General features: G+C 42.2%; 1 protein-coding gene across 2 annotated transcripts in view; it reads right to left on the bottom strand.

Moving 5' to 3' along the window:
* Window positions 1-5,498: 5,498 nt before the first annotated feature.
* Window positions 5,499-20,437, bottom strand: part of LOC115463383 (COBW domain-containing protein 1-like) — a 79,674-nt gene continuing 64,735 nt past the window's right edge. For both annotated transcript variants that reach the window (XM_030193835.1, XM_030193834.1), the window contains exons 13-16: window positions 10,936-11,004; window positions 10,756-10,821; window positions 6,745-6,877; window positions 5,499-5,725 (exon numbers count right to left, since the gene is read on the bottom strand). In XM_030193835.1, the coding sequence (XP_030049695.1) occupies window positions 5,655-5,725; window positions 6,745-6,877; window positions 10,756-10,821; window positions 10,936-11,004 (339 nt within the window). In that variant the 3' untranslated portion in view covers window positions 5,499-5,654. The remainder of the gene's footprint in view (window positions 5,726-6,744; window positions 6,878-10,755; window positions 10,822-10,935; window positions 11,005-20,437) is intronic.

Raw genomic sequence — 20,437 nt, 5'->3', positions numbered from 1 at the left:
TCTAACAGTACTACTAATGTTACTTAGCTTTCAATCATTTTGTCCAGCATTATCTGTGTTTACTTCACTGTCTACCGCTTTTGGGCAGGTTAATTTAACTCTGAAAGGCAGTCTTAAAAAATGTCTAACTAAACATACTGAAGTCAACATTCAAAAGCATTTATTTGGTCAACGAAGAGGGAAGTACGTAAGTATTTTTTTTTAATTGGACCACTTGAACAGTGGATGTATAAATTACATGGACATTATCAATCTGAAAAGAAGGCAGGATCTGGGGCATTTTAGAGGCAGTGACACATAATTCTCTAACATATAGTTAAGCAGCAATTTCAGCCGCTACTACCTAAACAGAAAGTGTTGGTGAACACACAACATGTGACTTGAAATTTGAAACGTTTAACTTATCAGTTAACCATATCTCTCTATATAAAACGCACCTCCAACGTTCTAATGAAGCCTCACTTACCCAACATTCTAAAAGTGAGGCGGCAGAGACCACTTTTCCTACGAGTGTCTGCCCCGCCCACGCGTCAAACGTAATGACGTTTAGGGCGGAGCAATGACACTCGCCAACTGTGTCACGATGCTGATTGGCTATGCCTCGGATGACGATGCTAGCACGGACCTCTTCCCACAGCACTACAGTAACGCCGGGTGCGTAGAGAGGCCGTACGCGACTGTGCCTCTGAGTGAGCCTCCCCACCCGACTTGGTGATTCACCAAGCCTCCTTACGCAGATGGCGTGGGGGCGTACAGAGGCCTACGTGACTGCGCCTCTGAGCGAGAAAAAGGCGGAGCTTCTGGCGCTTCCTCCCCACCCGAGTTGGTCATTCACCAAGCCTCTTTCCGCAGATGGCCTGACTTAGTGTCTGTGGCTGGATGGTGGCCTTACGCAAAAGGCGCTAGCTGCGTCGCAGTAGCTGCTCTTGACGGCGGATGGTGAGAGGCTGAGGGAGGGAGAAAGAGAAAGAAACAGAACGGTGACGGAAGGTCGAGGAAGGAAATGCCGGGGGTGAGAGTGAGGCCTGGATCCAGTTCACCTTCGTGAGAGCTTCCACCCCAAAATACACCTCAGCTGCAGAACCGCCTGGGATACGCGATCCACCTTCGTGAGAGCTTCCACCCCAAACCCCACCTCAGTTGCACAGCCGCTTGGGACACGCACAGACTCCAAACACTACCAGAAAAAAAAAAAAAAAAAAAAAAGCTTATGTCTCCTTCCCTGCTCCCAGGACACGAGTATTCTGAAGTCCTTCCACCGGGTTATGGGTGTCCCAGCAATTTGGGGGGGGGGGGGGGGGGTTAAAATGTGTGTTTACAGAGTTTGGGAATTTGTTTCCCCCCTCCCCTTGCAAGACAATGTTTGAGGCAAACGAAGGGATTGGAAGCCACGGCACCACACACACTCACTATCAGACTCACACAGTCTGTCTCTCTGTCTTACACACACTCTCACTCACACAAACACTCTTGTCACAATGACCTCACCTGTGGTCCTGCACACACACTCTCACATCGAGCACAGGAAGCAGACAATGGCCTGACAGAATCCGGTACAGCCAAAACAGATGATCTGGGCCAAGGAAATAAAATGTTTGTGGTCCTTATTTTCCTTTTCCTAATAAATCTGTGGCATGCGCCCTCGCTTCATCACAACAAATACTGAGGCACAAATCAGCAACAAGGACTGCCAACACGCCGTGCAACCACAAAACAATCACACACACGCTCTCTCAATCACTCTGTCTCACTCTCACACACAGTCACTCTCGGAATCACACACTCTCTCCCTCTGTCTAACACACACACAAACACTGTCTCTATGACCGCCTCTGTGGTCTGGCAAGCACACACTCTCTCACAACAGACAGAATTACACCAGAAGGAGGGGCTCATGGAAATCTGTTCCACACACACATACTCTGTAGCTCTCTGTCACACAAACACACAGTCTCTATCACACACACACACTCTTTCAATCCCTCTGTCTCTCTCTCTCACATACACTCATTATCGGACTCACACAGTCTTCACACACACTCACTATCGGACACACAGTCTGTCTCTCTGTCTTACACACACTCTTACACAAACACTCTGTCACAATGACCGCCCCTGTGGTCCTGCACACACACTCTCTGACATCAGACGGAAGGACAGCAAGGGAAGGAGGGGGTCATGGAACTCCTCTGTCTCACTCTCATACACACTCACTTACAAACTCACACAGTCTTCACATACACTCACTATCGGAGTCACACAGTCTGTCTCTCTGTCTTACAAACACTCTCACAATGACCGCACCTGTGGCCCTACACAGGGCCTCCTCCTTCCTCATTATACACCAGTGGCGTAGCCAGACTGCCAATTTTGGATGGGCCTGAACCCAAAGTGGGTGGGCACAAAATTTTCTCTCTACCCCCCTCCCCCAGCAAAATTTAGTCACGCTAATCAGATGCATTTGTCACACAGGGTAAAGTGCTGCTTTTCAGTGCATCAGATTTCAGAAAATTTATTTAATAGCCTAACACCCTTTTCAGTGAGCTTTCAGAGGCCAAAACCTCCTGCCTCAGGTCAGTATAATGCTGTTACGGTATCCTCGCCTGACCTAAGGAAGGAAGTATTGGTCTCTGAAACTTCATTAACACAGGTACCATATTACTTTATCCTAAATTAAAAATAAAATTATTTTCTTTACCTTTCTTGTATGGCCTTTTACTTTTTCTCATTGTGTCGCTCCCAGTCTCTAGATTCTGCTTTCCTTTGTTTTCGCTTAACTCTTCTGCCACGGTTTCCTGGCCATTTCTCATTTTTCTCTCCTTTTTCTTTGCTTTCTTCAATATTTTTCTGCCTCTCTCTCTCTGTCCTGATTTAATTCATTCTTACTATCCATTCTTTAATTTCCTTCATCTACTTATGGCTTTTCATCTTTTTCTCACCCTTGTTCTCCCCATGCCCCTTCCTCTTATTCTCCAGTCTTTCACTACTCTCCTTTTCCATCCAGCAGCTCTCTTCTTTCTCTCCCCATCCTTCCAGTAGTCTCCCCTCTTTCTTTCTGCATCCTTCCGTCCAGTGTCACCTCTTTCTCCCTACCCTTCCATCCAGCGTCTTCCCTCTTTCTCTCCCCATCCTTCCATCCATCTACCCTCTCTCCTGATCCTTCCATCTAATGTCTCTCTCTCCCTCTTTCTAACCAGTGTCTCTCTATCACTCTACCCTTTTCTGTTCAGTTTCCCTTCTCTCTCCACATCCTTCCAGTCTCTCCCCTTTCTCTCCCCATCCTTCCATCCAGAGTCTCTCTCCCCATCCATCCGTTTTCCCTCTCTCTCTCCCCATCCTTCCATCTGTTTTCCCTCTTTCTCTGCCATCCTTCCATCTGTTTTCTATCTTTTCTCCCCATCCTTCCATCTGTTTCCCTCTTTCTCCCCATCCTTCCATGTTTTCCCTCTTTCTCCCCATCCTTCCATGTTTTCCCTCATTCTCTGCCATCCTTCCATCTGTTTCCCTCTTTCTCTGCCATCCTGCCATCTGTTTTCCCTCTTTTCTCCCCATCCTTCCATGTTTTCCCTCATTCTCTGCAATCCTTCCGTTTTCCCTTTCTCTGCCATCCTTCCGTTTTCCCTTTCTCTGCCATCCTTCCATCTGTTTTCCCTCTTTTTCTCCCCATCCTTCCGTTTTCCCTCTTTTCTCCCCATCCTTCCATGTTTTCCCTCTTTCTCCCCATCCTTCCATGTTTTCCCTCATTCTCTGCCATCCTTCCATGTTTTCCCTCATTCTCTGCCATCCTTCCATCTGTTTTCCCTTTTTTTCTCCCCATCCTTCCATCTGTTTTCCCTCTTTTTCTCCCCATCCTTCCGTTTTCCCTCTTTTCTCTTTTCCTCGATGAGGCCCGCCCTGCATGCCAGCGCCAGCTCCCATTGCCGGCCACTGCTGCTTTTCCTGTTGAGCAGCAGGGCCGGCGCTACAAAAAGAAGCGCTAACGGCGCTAAGAACGAAAAATGTTTTTAAAAAAACGCAGCACCGGCAAGCACTGTCTTGGCAGCCTTGAGGCATTGGCTGCTGGCTCGCAGGCTCCTCCAGTCTCTTACGTTACTGCCCCTGCGTCGCTCCAGGGGCAGTGACGTAGGAGACGAGAGGAGCCTGCGAGCCAGCAGCCAATGCCTCAAGGCTGCCAAGACAGTGCCTGCCGGTGCAGTGCTTTTTTTTTTTTTAAACATTTTTCATTCTTAGCGCCATTAGCGCTTCTTCTTTTTGTAGCGCCGGCCCTGCTGCTCAACAGGAAAAGCAGCAGTGGCCGGCAATGGGAGCTGGGGCTGGCGCTGGGCGGGCCTGGGCTGAAATTGGGTGGGCCTGGGCCCAGCCAGGCCCACCCATAGCTGCGCCCCTGTTATACACCCTTCACTATTACTCCATCTCATTACAATACTTTAATATTAACTATTTGGTTAACAAAAAAAAAAAGAATCAATATAACCTTGCTAGCGCCCGTTTCATTTCTAACAGAAACGGGCCTTTTTTACTAGTGTCTAAATATTGACCTAAATCTTTATTTAAAAGATATGACATATACAAGTATTAGAATAGGAAAAAATACTGCAGTCAAAGGATATTTTGCTTTTTTTTTTTACCTAATATCCAAGAACTTAAAAAGTTTGGCTCTGTGGAACTTATGGAATTGCAAACTGAGGTTATGATCACAGGGGACAATATTCAGATGCATGGCTGTGGCATAAAAATAAGCAAATGATTTCTGTTTCCTCTTTGTGTCGAATTTCTCTGAAGAAATGCTTTAAGAAACAAGAACCTTCCTTGATGAGTTTTGGGGAGAACGTCTCAGCCACTGCACAATGGGGTACGTGTGGACTGGGATTTCGATGGAGTTGCAGTCAGTGACCTCTGGAGAAGGGCTATTGCTGTGATAGCTGGATTATATAGGAAAGTCAGAATGATAAAAACGGGGAAACCCCAGGAAGTTGTGAACAAAGACTCAGTGCCTCAGCCCTGGGGCTCCAATTCAACTGTAAGCCCAGAGAAGCAGGAGAAAACTGCAGGACCAACAATAAACGAATAGCATTTTTAAATCAAATATTTCTTTCCTGTGAAATAAACAATATACACATGCACCCTGCTTCCTTGCCACCATCTTTTACTATGTAACATATGATGTCTAGACTGCCTGAAACACTTGCTTCCATTCCACTTGCATGTACGTCAGCAACATGAACAAAAAAATCCATGCAAAAAACATGAGTTATTTGATTAAATTTAATTTTACATATGTACTGTAAAACCAGACATCTAAAGTATAAATGGGTGGCGCTTGTAGCAGCAACACTGATAGTCCAAGATTGATCAAATGCAGCAGCTACAAGAGCAGCCAAGCGGTTCCCAAACCTGGTCCTTGAAGCACCCCAGAAAGTCAGGTTTTCAGGATACCCACAATAAATATTAATGAGAGAGATTTGCATGCACTGCCTCCACTGAATGCAAATCTCTCTTATGACTATTCATTGTGGATATCCTGAAAATCTGACTGGCTGGGGTGCCTCCAGGACCAGGTTTGGGAACCACTTCTATACAATATCAGCTTTTCATTTGGGCTGCACATCATCTAGGTGGTTTAATTTAGCTTCTGTCTCATGTATAACTTGATATCAACTGCTGTTTTCTTCCATCACAGATGATACAAATAGTTGCTTAAGGACATCTTTATCCAAGTTCCTACCTGTTAAAAGAAACAGAATGTGAGTGTTAAACATGTATGCTCATCTACAAAAAAATATTGCATCCTTCTGTACAAGATCCATTACAATGACACCCATATATTTAAATCATTATGTTATGTCCACTGCCTGTAACAACGTAACGGAAATGTACCTGTACAGTCCAAGTTACAGGCAACATGTGCAGTCCAAAGTATTTTAATTATACCAAATTGGAATAGGAAAAGCATAGCTTATGTCAAAAATGGTTACATGTGTCATGATAAAAACTCAGCATCAGACCAGAGAGAATATACAGCAAAATTTGGGAGAAAATAATTTTTTTTTTTTTTTTTTAATTACGATTTATTTACTACCTTTTTGAAGAAATTCACCCACCTACTGTGCTAAAGACTAGATCTGGTAAGAAAAGTCTGTCTTATGATAAAACACAATCTCAGCTAACCAGATAGTGCCGCTGAATATTCCTGCTAACCGGCCATTCTCTTACCAACGAGGGTAGGGGCAGGCCGGGGCGGAGTTTGAGCAGAGAAGCAATCTAGCCAGTTAGCGGTAATATTCAGTCTGGTAATCGGCTAGGGAACTGAATATAGTTATGACAGAAAAACGGCTGTCCTAACTTTATGCGGTGAGGCTAACTAGGCACCAGCGTAATACATAGAGGGGGGTGGAAAAAAATTCTATGAGCCATGCTCTGCATGTTTTCCCAACTTAGTTATTCAGACTTCTTTCACTTCTAAAGAGATACTGAAATTGCCTTCTATGTAGTCAATCCCATCACTACCACCTTCATTAGATGATACCCCACACTGCTCTACAACATGTATAAACTCAGCACAAAAAGCTAAAGAAATGAATTTGTGGAGCACTTATATGTATCATTTATTCCAAAAACTGTAAAAACACTAAATTAAAAAATATTTAGGTTAAAGGGATCAACATGATCACTGAAGCCTTTCCAAAAATATTAGCACTGGTTACAAAGCACCAGTGTTGCAAAGCCACAGGATGCTCATTTTACCTATGAAGACCAATCTGTTTATTCTCTGGGTGCTGCTCTCCTCCCAGTTCAACGAGGTCTCTTCCAGATCATAAAGTTCGTGCACACCTTGGACAATCACTTGCTTGGATTTATTCTTTATAGCTACCAGTCCCTGTTTACAAAACGATAGATAAAGTTGAATACAGTTGGCCACTTCACTACTGGAACCCATTATTACTCAGTTAGGGGTGTGATTATCAACATGGGCTACCATTAAGATATGTTATTTTTACCACTAATATATGCTATTTTATCACCTGCACCCACTTTAGTTGCTAATAACTGGGCTTAATAGTAAAATAACACATCTTAAAGGTAATCCATGTCGATAACTCCCCCCCCCCCCCTTAGTGGATCAAGTATAAAAAGCAGATTTAACTTGAACAAATGAGTAATCGTGCTTTGGTTCTAAGAAACTGTCAAGCCATTTTTAGAAATTTCCCAAATGAAGGTATGGGATCCAGTTGGACTTTGTTCCTTAATTACAACACGTACTTCCTGAAAAATATCCATGTCACTATGAAGACATGGTCAACTGCCAACTGAGAGAAAAGTGCATGATGCTGCTGTTTCATGTGGTTTATATGTTTTAAAACTTGTACTGTATCTTGTGATACTGCTTGAATTACGATGAAACAAGCTCACAATATTTTACTGCACCAATGGTGTAGATAATTTCTGTCTTATTTAAACACAGTACAGCAGCTTGGTCTCTACATCATCATGTTCAAGTCCAACTGTTCCCATTACAAAACTCAAGCTTGCTATAGTAAATAACTATCAACTTGTGCCAAAGCATACATAAAATTTTAAAAGATGGCTAACTCCTCCACCATAAATGGAACTATAGCATCGTAATGCAAGGTTCCACATTAGGAGTCACCAACCAGAAAATGGATTTAGGTGTCATCATTGATGATATGTTGAGATCCTCTGCTCAGTGTGCGGCTAAGAAAGCAAATAGAATGTTAGGTATTATTAGGAAAGGAATGGAAAACAAAAATGAGGATGTTATAATGCCTTTCTATCACTCCATGGTGTGATCACACCTCAAATATTGCGTGCAATTCTGGTCACTGCATGTCAAAAAAGATATAGTGGAATCAGAAAAGGTACAGAGAAGGGTGAAGAAAATGATAAAGGGGGTGGGACAACTTCCCTATGAGGAAAGGCTAAAGCAGCTAGGGCTCTTCAGCTTGAAGAAAAGATGGCTGACGGAAGATATGATAGAGGCCTATAAAATAATGATTGGAGTGGAACGGGTAGATGTGAATCACTTGTTTACTGTTTCCAAAAATACTAGGACTAGTGGGCATGCAATGAAGCTACAAAGTAGTAAATTTAAAACAAATTGGAGAAAATATTTCTTCACTCAGTGTATTTAAACTCTGGAATTCATTGCCAGAGAATGTAGTAAAAGTAGTTGGCTTAGAAGATTTAAAAAAGGTTTGGCTAGCTTCCTGAAAGAAAAGTCCATAAGCCATTATTAAAATGGACTTATTTATAGGATAAGCAGCATAAAATGTGTTGTACTGTTATGGGATCTTGCCAGATACTTGTGACCTGATCTTTTGGCCACAGTTGGAAACAGGATGCTGGGCTTGATGGACCTTTGGTAGGTCCCAGTATGGCAATACTTATGTTCTTGCTTTTTAGATGCTCAGATAACAAAAGAGCAGGCTTTAGCCGGTCACGGATTGTTTTATGATTCAATTTATAACAGCTTTATGATTGTGCTGTCCAAATTAGTTGATGAGAGAGATTTGTACGCACCTCCTCCACTGCAAGCAAACCTCTCTCAAGAATACTCATTGTGGATATCCTGAAAACCTGACTGGCTGGGGTTTCTCACAGGACAGATTTGGAAACCATAGATGTATGCTGATGGCACAAAGCTCCTCTTTCCCTAAAAAGGGGTATTGGTAAGGCATTGTTAATTTCTCCATGGTTGATGAGCCATAGGATGGGTATGAATTTGAATACAACCTGCCTTAGGGTGGTTTGTGGGAAAGAATCTTTACCTGGCTTGCTTGCCAGAACTGTTGTGAATAACGTTGTGGCTCCTATTCGAGAGGAAGTGTGTTAACTGGGAGGTGATTGTTGATGCACAGTTACCTTGGAAGTTGCATATTCACCTGCTCGTTTAGAAATCTTTTCATTAAGTTACGCTTGCTATGGCTTTCTTTTTTGCCCACCTCAGATTTTTGGTTTGTCCTCCAAACAGGTCTTTGCACTGGTTGAATATTGTAATACTATTTTGGTAGGTTTGCAGGTAAATTCTATTGGGGAATGTCAGGGGACACAGAATGCTGTGGCATGGCTATTAAGGTATTATGGTCCTATTTCTCCCACCTTGGAGCAGTTACGTTAACTTCCCCTAGTTTGGCGGTACAGTTCAAGCTGTTGGTTCTTTTGTTCAGGACTTTATGCATTGTTGTGCTTTTGCTTTTGTTGGTGCTGTCTACTTTTTATGAAGTAAGTAGGGATATGTGTTCCAAGAATCAAGAGTTGCTACTGGCTCCTTCTTTGAGGGTTATATATACAATTTGTGCACTGGACAGGCTTGTTCACTGGTTGGTCCCCATCTGTGGAACTCATAGCCTTCAAATATTTGGCTGAAAGGGATTTGTTGAAGGCATGGTTCTTCCATGAAGCATTTAAAAAAGACTGGGTGTGATTAGAAAGAGGTCATTGCTTGAAAGTGCTCTTGTACCAAGGGATTGTATCGAAAGACATGTTGGAAGGGGTTGGGATTGGTTTAGCTGAATAGGATTGGCATTGGTGAGGATTTTAATTTTGGGTTGGGGTTATTTGTTCATTTATTTTAAAAATTATAACCCACTCTATCGGAAAATTATACTGTCTTGTTGATGTCAATATCAATTGTAATCCATTTAGGATTTTTAGAATGGCAGAATAAAAATCTTGTGAAAGAAAGAAAGAAAGATAATGGGGGCGCTGAATCCGGCCATAAAAGATTTTCTCTATTTCATCTTACACTGGTGCAGCAGAGAAGACTTTCCGGTAAAGGCTGCCAATCTTCTCATAATCATGTTAACCATGAGATATTCTTTGACAGAATAATCATAAGATAAACTTGGTTTTTAGATCCAGATGCACGAAATACCTTTTGACTTTCATTAGCATAGGCTAACAGAGAAATGTTTCATGGCCGTTAAGAGCCAAGGCAAGAACAAGGTATGTAATTATGTTCTCTTATTTCTGGCACACCTCCAATTATAGTGTAGCATTTATATTTTCCTTTATCCCACCTAAATTATCACATAACTGTACCCCTCCTCAGGAAACATAGCACAAATATTAATTCCTTGATCTATCCTGTTATAATTGCCAATACACACAATGCTACTTAAAAGGATCTTCATAGTATGAAACTTGAAAACACCATTGTAACATATAACTTACATTAGTGCGAAAGGGAAATGGGGCTTGATATACCGCCTTTCTGTGGTATTTTGCAACTACATTCAAAGCGGTTTACATATATACAGGTACTTATTTTGTACCTGGGGCAATGGAGGATTAAGTGACTTGCCCACAGTCACAAGGAGCTGCAGTGGGAATTGAACCCAGTTCCCCAGGATCAAGGTCTGCTGCACTAACCACTAGGCTACTCCTACACAGTTCCTCGCTCTAATCATATGTCCAGTCCAACCTTCTTCAACAACGTTTTAGAGGATTTTTTGTATGCTTATAAATATAAGCAAGCAAATACTTACTCCAGCTCAGCCTAGGTTTCAAGCTGGTCTACTTCAGGGGATAAAAACTAATTCCTACTCGCATCAAATGCTTTCATGGTGCAACCTATGCCACTTTCTGATTAAGAACACTGGACTGGACTGATGATTATAATAAGGAATTGATGTGGCTTATGTTACAGTGCTATTCTTAAGATCCATACTATGAAGGTCCTTTAAAGTAGCATTGTAAGAAAGCACTACTATTTGTAAAGTAGTCCAAATACCATACCTTGAGTCGTATGATCTCCATGGGGTTCCCGAACTTGTCTTTTACACTCTTCTCCCACAAGAGATTCTATAAAGACATTTATGCATTTTTACCAACAGGTAATATTTGCATACTCAGCACTTAGGTGCTGAAAGGCTATGGTGAACAGGTCCAGTAAGCACAGGCAACTTTCGACATTACCTGCATGAATACATTCAAGTTTTCTTCTAGTATGCTTCCTATGGCCTCAAACGTGATGGTAATAATACTCTGCAAGTATAAACAGTAACTTGAAAATCAAAAAGCAGGACACAGTACGGCACAATGACATCAAACTCTATGCAGATGCCTTCTAACTATACATGTTAGGAGAATGGATTGTTCTGCATGCAGGGCTAGTGATGAGAACTAGGTGTCCTAGTGCTTTCAGTCTTCTAATGCCCCCACCTTATATTTTGATAATTAAACTTAGGAATCAAGATCATCCAATATCACCCATTCCCAGAATGCTCCTGTAAGAAAAACCATAACTGGACATCATACTTTTAAATATTAAACTTGTTTCATATGTGTATCAGATGTGCATTCAGGTTGTTAGGGCACTTTACTTCTAGATTCTATATAGGTCACTAAAATTTTGGTGCCCAGTTCAGATGCACACACAAATTAGTTAACGAGCCATTAACAATCAATTGTTGACATTAATTGCCACTAATTTGGACTTACATTTGGATCTATCTATGCGTTACTCTATAACACTGCATGGCCATGGTATCTCGCGTGCAACCCAAAAGGCAGCGGGCCATGGGAGGGGCATGAACGGGTCGTGTTCCAAAAATTTCAGCTCAGTGTTTCAAAATACCAGTGTTACACTCCCAACAGGATTTACACCAGGTTTCAACAGATTTAAGTCCTAGCACCCAAAATAGGGCACAGAAATCTATGTTGTTATTCTGTAGTGCTCAGCACAAAATGTCCCTTATAGAATAACGCTTAGCACGGATTTTGAGCACCATTTAATGAAACCTGACCCTTTGTTTTCACAAAATTGAATACACATAAAGCAAAATTGCTTACCTTTAAAACAAATATTCCATAGACAGCAGGATTAATTAGACACATAAGTGAGTTCAGGGCCACTCACTTATATAAGTTTTCCCTTGTTGGGAGCAGCTCAGTCAGATAATGCAAACGTTGCCTAGATGAAAATCATGTGGGTGACGAAACAGTGTGACAAGGCGGTGGCCGTAGCGAGAAGGTTGCTAGGCTGTAGAGAGAGAGGTGTGATCAGCAGAAGAAAAGAAGTGTTGATGTCCCTGTACAAGTCGTTGGTGAGGCCCCACTTGGAGTATTGTGTTCAGTTTTGGAGGCCATACCTTGCGAAGGATGTTAAAAAAATGGAAGCGGTGCAAAGAAAAGCTACGAGAATGGTATGGGATTTACGTTCCAAGACGTATGAGCAAAGACTTACTGGCCTGAACATGTATACCCTGGATGAAAGGAGGAACAGGGGTGATATGATACAGACGTTCAAATACTTAAAAGGTATTAATCCGCAAAAAAATCTTTTCTGGAAATGGGAAGGCTGTAGAACGAGAGGACATGAAATGAGATTGAAGGGGGGCAGACTCAAAAAAGATGTCAGGAAGTATTTTTTTCACGGAGAGGGTGGTGGATGCTTGGAATGCCCTCCCGCGGGAGGTGGTGGAGATGAAAACGGTAACGGAATTCAAACATGCATGGGATATGCATAAAGGAATCTTGTGCAGTAGGAATGGATCCTCAGAAGCTTAGCCAAAATTGGGTGGCAGAGCAGGTGGGGGAAGAGAGGTTGGTGGTTGGGAGGCGAGGATAGTGGAGGGCAGACTTATACGGACTGTGCCAGGGTCGGTGATGGGAGGCGGGACTGGTGGTTGGGAGGCGGGAAATACTGCTGGGCAGACTTGTACGGTCTGTGCCCTGAAAAAGGCAGGTACAAATCAAGGTAAGGTATACACATATGAGTTTATCTTGTTGGGCAGACTGGATGGACCATGCAGGTCTTTTTCTGCCGTCATCTACTATGTTACTATGTGAGTACTGTTTAACTGAATGCACCATCTCCGAATGAAGACATGCACTGGTGTGACGTGAATGAAGTGAGGATAAAATAGCTGCTTTGCAAATACTTTCCACCAAAGCAGATTGCAAGACAGCTACAGGAATCACAGTGACTTGAGATCTGAAAGTACTGCTTAGATGGATATTAGTTTGTTCACAACAGAACTGAATTGAGGATGCTACCCAATTACCTAGGGATTGCTTCACCACTGGAATACCATGTCTTGTTGGAGCTGAAGGAGACAAAGAGTTGTATAGATTGCTGATGAATTGCGTTCTTCTAAGATAGTAAACAAAAGCCCATCTACAGTTGAGCTTGTGAAGGGACTTCTTGAATGGATGTTTGTGCAGTTTAGGATAAAATGTACAGAGCTCTATTTCTTCCTTCTCATGAAAAGCTGTGACCACCTTTGGAAGAGTAAGTACTTAGGACTGCTTTATGATGATGAAACTAAGTATACGGTTTATACATAAGGTTTTTAGTTCATTGATTCTTCTGGTTGAAGTAACTGTTACTAGAAAAAAGCATTTTTCAGGTTAGATACCTAAGAGACAAGGATTTCATGGGCTCAAATGGCAGTTTTATTTGCGATCTCAGAATGTATTGCTGCTTTGACATTAAAAAAAAAAAAATCAACTCTCCACGAATTTCATTATGAATAGACATTGGGAAGCCAGATCTCTATTAGGACATGAGAGACCCAGTGTGTCTAAGATATACTTTGATAGAGGACTTCTGCAGCACCAGTTAACAAATATGTTAGAATGAAGGACACCGGTATTAGAACGATGCTGGAAGGAATCTTGTCAGTTAGTTAAATACCAGACCAAAAACACCTTCCATTTAAAAGCATATGAAAGTCAGTGACTGGGGTAAGATATCCCGCTAAGCCAGAGATATGCCTGTTGCATGTTCGCCCACCAGGAGTTCGGCTTTCAGACCATCGGTTAACATCCATATGGCTAGTAGCTGGAAAAATAATACTGGCATCAGTGTGGAAAAGTCCAATGGCACCACCAGTGATAAAGGTGATACATAAGATGGATTACCTATACCAAATGTCCAAAATGACAGCGTTACGATCAGGACATATAACAAAATTTAATTTGCAATGGGAACGATATAGATCCAGGAGACCACAAAATGGGATAGACCTTGATGCACCTAAGTTGATTATTCCAAGACTTTGAATGCGATATTCACAGACTTCACAACATCAGCCTTCGCTAGTAACTAAGGGGGAGGGGGGTTTGTTATCAGGATAGGGGGGAAGGGTGGGGGTGGAACGGGGGAGGGAGAAACACTGTTTTATGTTTCCTGTTGTTCAAGCTACACATATGTGATGTATGATTGACATATGGATGCTGTTTATATGCCAGTGTTAAGAAACTTTAATAAACAAAATTAAAAAAAAAAAAAAGCATATGAAAGTCTTGTGGAAGGTTTTTTTCTTACTGTCACCAAGTTGGCCTCAACAGGAGATGATAGTCCCAAGCAGGTGACTAGGCTATGCTCAAATTTCCACACTGTCAGAACCAGTGACTTGAGAATGGGAATGCAGAAGAGAGCCCCTGTACTGTGTTATCAAGGTTGGGTAGGCCCAGAGTCTGCACAAAGGAAGAACTGATTTGATGGTAAAAGGCCTATGTGAGGAATCCAAAAAAGTGCCTATCTTAACCATATGAAGGAAAGGGAAATGGGACTTGATATAGCGCCTTTCTGAGGTTTTTGCAGCTACATTCAAAGCGGTTTACATATATTCAGGTACTTATCTTGTACCTTTATAGAAGTATCCCAGAACCTTCCCCAATACTGTGGAAATACTGGCATAAACATTTATATCTGCTCCAAAGCCAGTGCAAATGTGTGCATAAGCTAAGCATTTAACCATGAACTTTATAAACTATGTAAGGACATTGTAGGCTCTCCCCAAACTATGTCCCCTGAAACACTTATGTGCAATCTTGAGGATGCTGTACATGTATATATGTAAATGGTCCTGCAATTTTATAAAAGACCTTTTTTGTGCATAAAACTGGCTTTACGCATGGATGAACCTTTACAAGATTACCCCTTGTGTGTACTCCCCTAATCAGCGTCTCTTTTTGTTCTTAGGTTTCCCCAGCTCTTGTGTTACTACCTGCTTGCTGCCTCTGCCTGGCTCTCACAGCTAGCCCTTTCCTAGCAGCAATGTCAGCACACTCAAAGACCTGTGGTGGCTCTGTATCACTGCCATGCACACCCAAGCAGCAGGATGGGATCCTTTGAGTGCTCCTGCAGATGTCTTCTGAGTAAGGTAATGCAGCTAAGAGCTGTTTACTGCCTGCTGCTTTGTTGGCCATTTTTGGGTTGCGACCTTACCCTTAGCCAATCATGCCATTTGCAGCCATCAGACAGACACACTCCCCTTCACTGCACCATTTCAGGACCTCTATCTCATCACCCCAAGCTTCTAATCAGGTTCCTCACTCCTCTACTAAGATGAAGTTGTCCAAGTATCCCTGCTACCCTCTCATGGAACCAGAAGTATGGGTAGATCTACTAAGCATCCTCAACATGGCTGAAGGAGGATAAGCCTCCCATTTACAGCTCTCATCAACCCCCCCCCCCCCCTTTTCCTTCATGAACGGTGGTTAGGTTATTTCCTAATCACCTCCAGTTCATTGAAATTAAGCCTGAAACCCTTTCGTCGTTGAAAGTCCTTCTTGTTCAGCTGAATTCAGTCAACTCTCACTGTCCTCTTTATCACCACCATCAATAATAGCTTCTTTTGAAGACCTTTCCTCCTTAACGCACAATGTTGCTTTGTGTTTTCCTAATTGGGTTATACTGGGCAACTTCAATATGAATGCCAAAAATCCTGTGAGATCAACCAGTGTAAAGTTTGAATACGTCATGCATGCTCTTGACTTTTGTAAACAAGCCCAGACATCTTCTCAAAGAGCTGATCATTCTTTAGATTTGTTTTTTTCTTTCCAGTCAGGATAACTGGAAGTAACATCTGAACTACAGCCTTGTTCTAGACTGAGCACAGCCCAGTGCTCTTTAATTTTCCCTCCTTATGTTTGGGCAACCCCTAGGGATTAGTATTAGGGCCACTAGAAGACAAAATATTATTAATCTTGAGGAGCTTGCTGGAGAACGTTGCCACTTCCTTTTGCAGTTGTACAATCTAATCTTAGATGTCCTAGCCTCCAGCTGGCACAAATTTTGATCTCAGCCCTAAATAAGTTTGCTCTCCTTTGGAAATGTCTAATTTGATCTAATTATGACTATCCTATCATAGCCTTCAGAAATGAAAAAGGCCTGTCTGGTATACTGACAGGAAATATCATAAGGACAGGATTCAAGTTAACAAACTTATATATCTGGCATATAAAATGGAGGTAGTAAGAATTATTTTCAAATCCTGATTCACACATGCGAATTACTCAACAGCATTTTGCAATTGCCTCTTAACTGTGCACATCCAGAACCCAATGTAGTCAATTTAACACTCTGCAACAATCTGGGAAGTTTGCTACTTTCAGCTGCTTAAGATCCCTGACTTACAACAGAATTGCTTGTTAGTTATTAGTTCACTACATCCTCTGATAGTTTTCTACTGTTTTTATCCACTATCTCTAGACTAAACCTACATAATTTAAGCCCTACTTTTTCTAATCTGATAAACCTCTAGGAAAACTTTAACTTCAACATTGTCAGCCTTTTCTCTACTTCTCCTCTGGATCCTTTGCTGGCCAAATTCATTAAGAATCCAGTTTTGGGCCAACTATAACATCCATTTTTACAATGGCCATTGCAAGCCTGACTTCTGTGTATATTCCAGAACAATCAACAAGATGACCTGCTGCAAGAAAGTTCAGGAAGAACAGGTGGTAAAGGAACAGAGACTATGAGACATCAGTATATTGTTTATAAACAAACAGTGATTCTCATTATTTTACAAACATCCAATGTAAATAATATTTATAATGCTGGTTAGAATCTTTAGGCATCAGGCTTTATTTTACCTTTAGAAAATTATATCCCTGATGCAGGTATCGGCCAAAACATGGCCATTTTGTGTTTGTGTTTATTCAATATATTTTCTCCTGTCCACTATACTGGTATCTCCATCTCCATTCCTTTACCATCTGTTGCACCTTGGACTTCTTGCACCGCTGCTTGCTTTTTTTCTGGACACTATTCCAAAACAATGTAAATCAACAATCATTTGCCCACAATTAAACAAACCAGAACTGGATCCACACATTATTTCTCATTATTGTTGAGTGTCCAACCTCCCTTTTTTTTCCAGAAAGTTCTCAGAAAAGTTGTCTCTGGGCAACTGAGTGACCACTTAAAGTCATTTGCTCTGCACTCAAGACACCTGGGTTTTCATATGGGGCACAGTACCAAATTCACTCTGATAGCCTTGATGACCGAGACCCACCTCTACCTGGATGCCAGGAAGAATGTCATAATTTCATTATAGCTCTTCCTGATCTGTACTGTAGTCAGTCTTGTATCATTCTTTACTAGTATCCCATCTGGCCTTTCTTGGTCTAGATGGAAACATGTTCAAATGGTTTGTCTCTTTTCTACATGGCTAAAACTTCCTAGTTCAGCTTTTTCTGTAATCCATGTGTTTCTCCACAGTGTTTCACAGAACTCCATTTTGGCCCCGCTATTATTTTCCTGGGCATCCACTCAAATAGAATTTGCATAGAATGCTACACTTGCCATGCAGAATTCTGCACAGGGAGGGGGCAGATTATTCAGAAACAGTGACACTCTTGTATTCCCACTTTTCCCTTCTGCTCTAAGGCATACCCCACTAGCTTGCTCTGGACCATCCCTCCTCATCCCTCATCCAATCATACAATAATAGGAAGTAACAAAATGCTGCACATTAGGCACCATTAGCAGGTGGACATCTCTTCTTGCAATTATATACAACTAGTGGAACCCAGCCCATTTCCTCAACGATGAAACGGGCCCTAGGAAGGCTCTCTTGTAAGCGATTTTTTGTCTCTCCCCTGCCCTCCCCTCCATGTCCAGCGATTCTTCCCTTCCCTCCCATCCCCTCCCCTCCATGTCCAGCGATTCTCCTCTTCCCTGCCCTCCCATCTGTGTCCCGCGATTCTCTTCTCTCCTGTCCTCTCCTCCCATCCCATCGATTCTGTTCTGCCCTCCCCTTGATGTGCCGCGATTCTCTCTTCCTTTGTACCTCATCGTTTTCTGGCTGGCCTGGCTGGCTTCCCTTCCGTTGGTAATATCCTGACGTCAGCTCGCCTCCAGCGTTCCCTTCCCTCTCACTGTTCCGCCCTCTGACGTCATTACGTTTTGACGCGAGGGTGGGGCGGTGAGGGGGAATGGAATGCTGGAGGCTGGCTGACGTCATGAGATGTTACGAACCCAGGCAGCCAAACAGCGATGGAATGTTGGAGGTGCAAATTATTATATAGGATTAGAAACAGAGAAAAATGATAGCAGATAAAGACCATATAGCCGCCCATACCAACTACTAATCCACTCTCCATTCCTCCCCCCTTAAGAGATCCCTCTGTGCTTGTCCCATGCTTTCTTGAATTCAAATACATTCCTTATCTCTACCATGTCCACTTGGAGACCATTCCATGGATCCATTACACTTTCTGTAAAGAAGTATTTGCTGAGATTACTCCTGAAATATTCCCTTTCACCTTCATTCTATACCCCTGTGTTCCAGAGCTTTCTTTCAGCTGAAAGAGATCTGTCTCCTGTGCATTTATGCCACTGAATTATTTAAATGCCTCTATCATATCTCCCACCATTCTTCCAAAGTATATGTATTGAGATATTTAAGTCTCATCCCATATATGCTTTATGAAGAATACCAAAGACCATATGAAGAATACTATGGACCATTTTAGTCTCCACAACTGCCACACAGTTAGTCAATTTCTTTAACCTCTGCTCCTACACCTTCAAATTAGACTCAAAGCCTTGATTCCATGCATGAAATACAGAGAATGGAAGAGACATCTTACCTAGGCCCTCAACTGCAGACCAGATATTACTGAAGGGTTCAAATACTTGGAGAGAATCTTCTTTCTTCCCTTTTAGACTCTCCTGTACATAAGACTACTGAATAGGTTCACTGGGAGGGGAATCACCACCTTCCACCATCAGCCACACACGCATACCTGGTAGGTAACTCAGCGTGGTGGGGTCCTGTTTATTCCAGAGTGCTCGAAGCTCCTCTCAAGGCTGAATTTGGTGGCAGCTCTCTCTCATCCTTGCTCAACAATGTCTTTGAAACCTAGGGAGATGCCATTACAGTGGGATCCTTCAATGCTCCCAGCAGCACTAGTCCAGACAAATCTGCAGAACTCAAGCTCCTTAAATGATGATCAACTGGGTATCATCAGTGGAGGTATTGTGTTCCTTCGGTTACTACCTTTTAGAGCTGTCTGAGTCAGCTAAAAAAAATTTTTTGATTCAATTTGATTCAGCTAGATTGAAATAGTGAGCCACCAGGTCTTAGGAGGGGCGCTTGGGGAACGGTCGGAGAGCCATCTGAAACATGTTCAAAAACAGAATAATCTATTTGTGTATCTAAAAGGTAAACTTCTACAAAACAGATGAATATGTGATTCCATGTGCCTCAATGAAAGGAGAGTTTAATTCTACTTCCATTTAATTTCAATATATTCCATTATCTTTTTAACATCAAGCTTCCCAAGGCAGATTACAACAGTTAAGAAGATGAACCCATCAGGAAACAGGATATCCTCACTGAAATCTGGCCATTCTGTATTAAATCTCCTTGTTTGGCTTGACTGCCGGTCCTGCCCCCTAATGTCAGTTCCTGTACTGGCTGCACGCCAATACAGAGACTTCTTCTGCGACAGTGGTTTGGGTGACAGCGGGAGAGAGGGAAGCAGCGGCTTGGGAGACAGCGGGTTAAGAGGGAGGGAGGTGGGGAAATCCTGAATTGGGATCCCCGATTTTTTTGCAAAACGAATCGATTCATCCAAAATGAATCAAAAATCGATTCAAATCGATTTTTGGACAGCTCTACCGCCTTTCCTTTTCCCCAAAATTACCAAAGAAACGGAAAGGAAAGGAAACAGCATGAGATGATGACTGTGGCACTCACCATCTTGCTCCGCCCTTTATTCTTTTAAGCATTCTGAAGTTTATTTTGGCTTATTTCTTATGCTTATTTTAATTTCATGTTATTGTCCTCCACCTGATTATATTATTTTTTTAAGCTGACTACAATTGCTTAGATAAAGCAGACTAACATATGGCTAACATAAAATAAAAAAAATAAGTGAGCAGGTTGGGTTTGTGAAAGGTAGACAAGTGGTAGTTAATGTAAGAAAACTGCTAATTGCCATGGAGACCTGTCAGCAGGAGAATTGGCAAAGCTTGATAGTTGATGTTGATGTTGAAAAAGCCTTTGACGGGGTGAGCTGACCCTATTTGTTTTAGATTCTACAGTGATTGGGTTGGGCATTATATTCTTGCAGGCCAGTAAAACCTTATAGACGAACCCAGAGGCTGCTGTGTTGTTTAATGGGAAGCATACGGCACTCTATGGGTTACATAGGTAAACTAGATATGGTTGTC

This window comes from Microcaecilia unicolor, chromosome 2 (assembly GCF_901765095.1).
Source record: "Microcaecilia unicolor chromosome 2, aMicUni1.1, whole genome shotgun sequence".
NCBI lineage: Eukaryota > Metazoa > Chordata > Amphibia > Gymnophiona > Siphonopidae > Microcaecilia > Microcaecilia unicolor.
The sequence above is the reverse complement of the archived record's forward strand: the minus strand, read 5'-3'. Positions and strand labels throughout refer to the sequence as shown.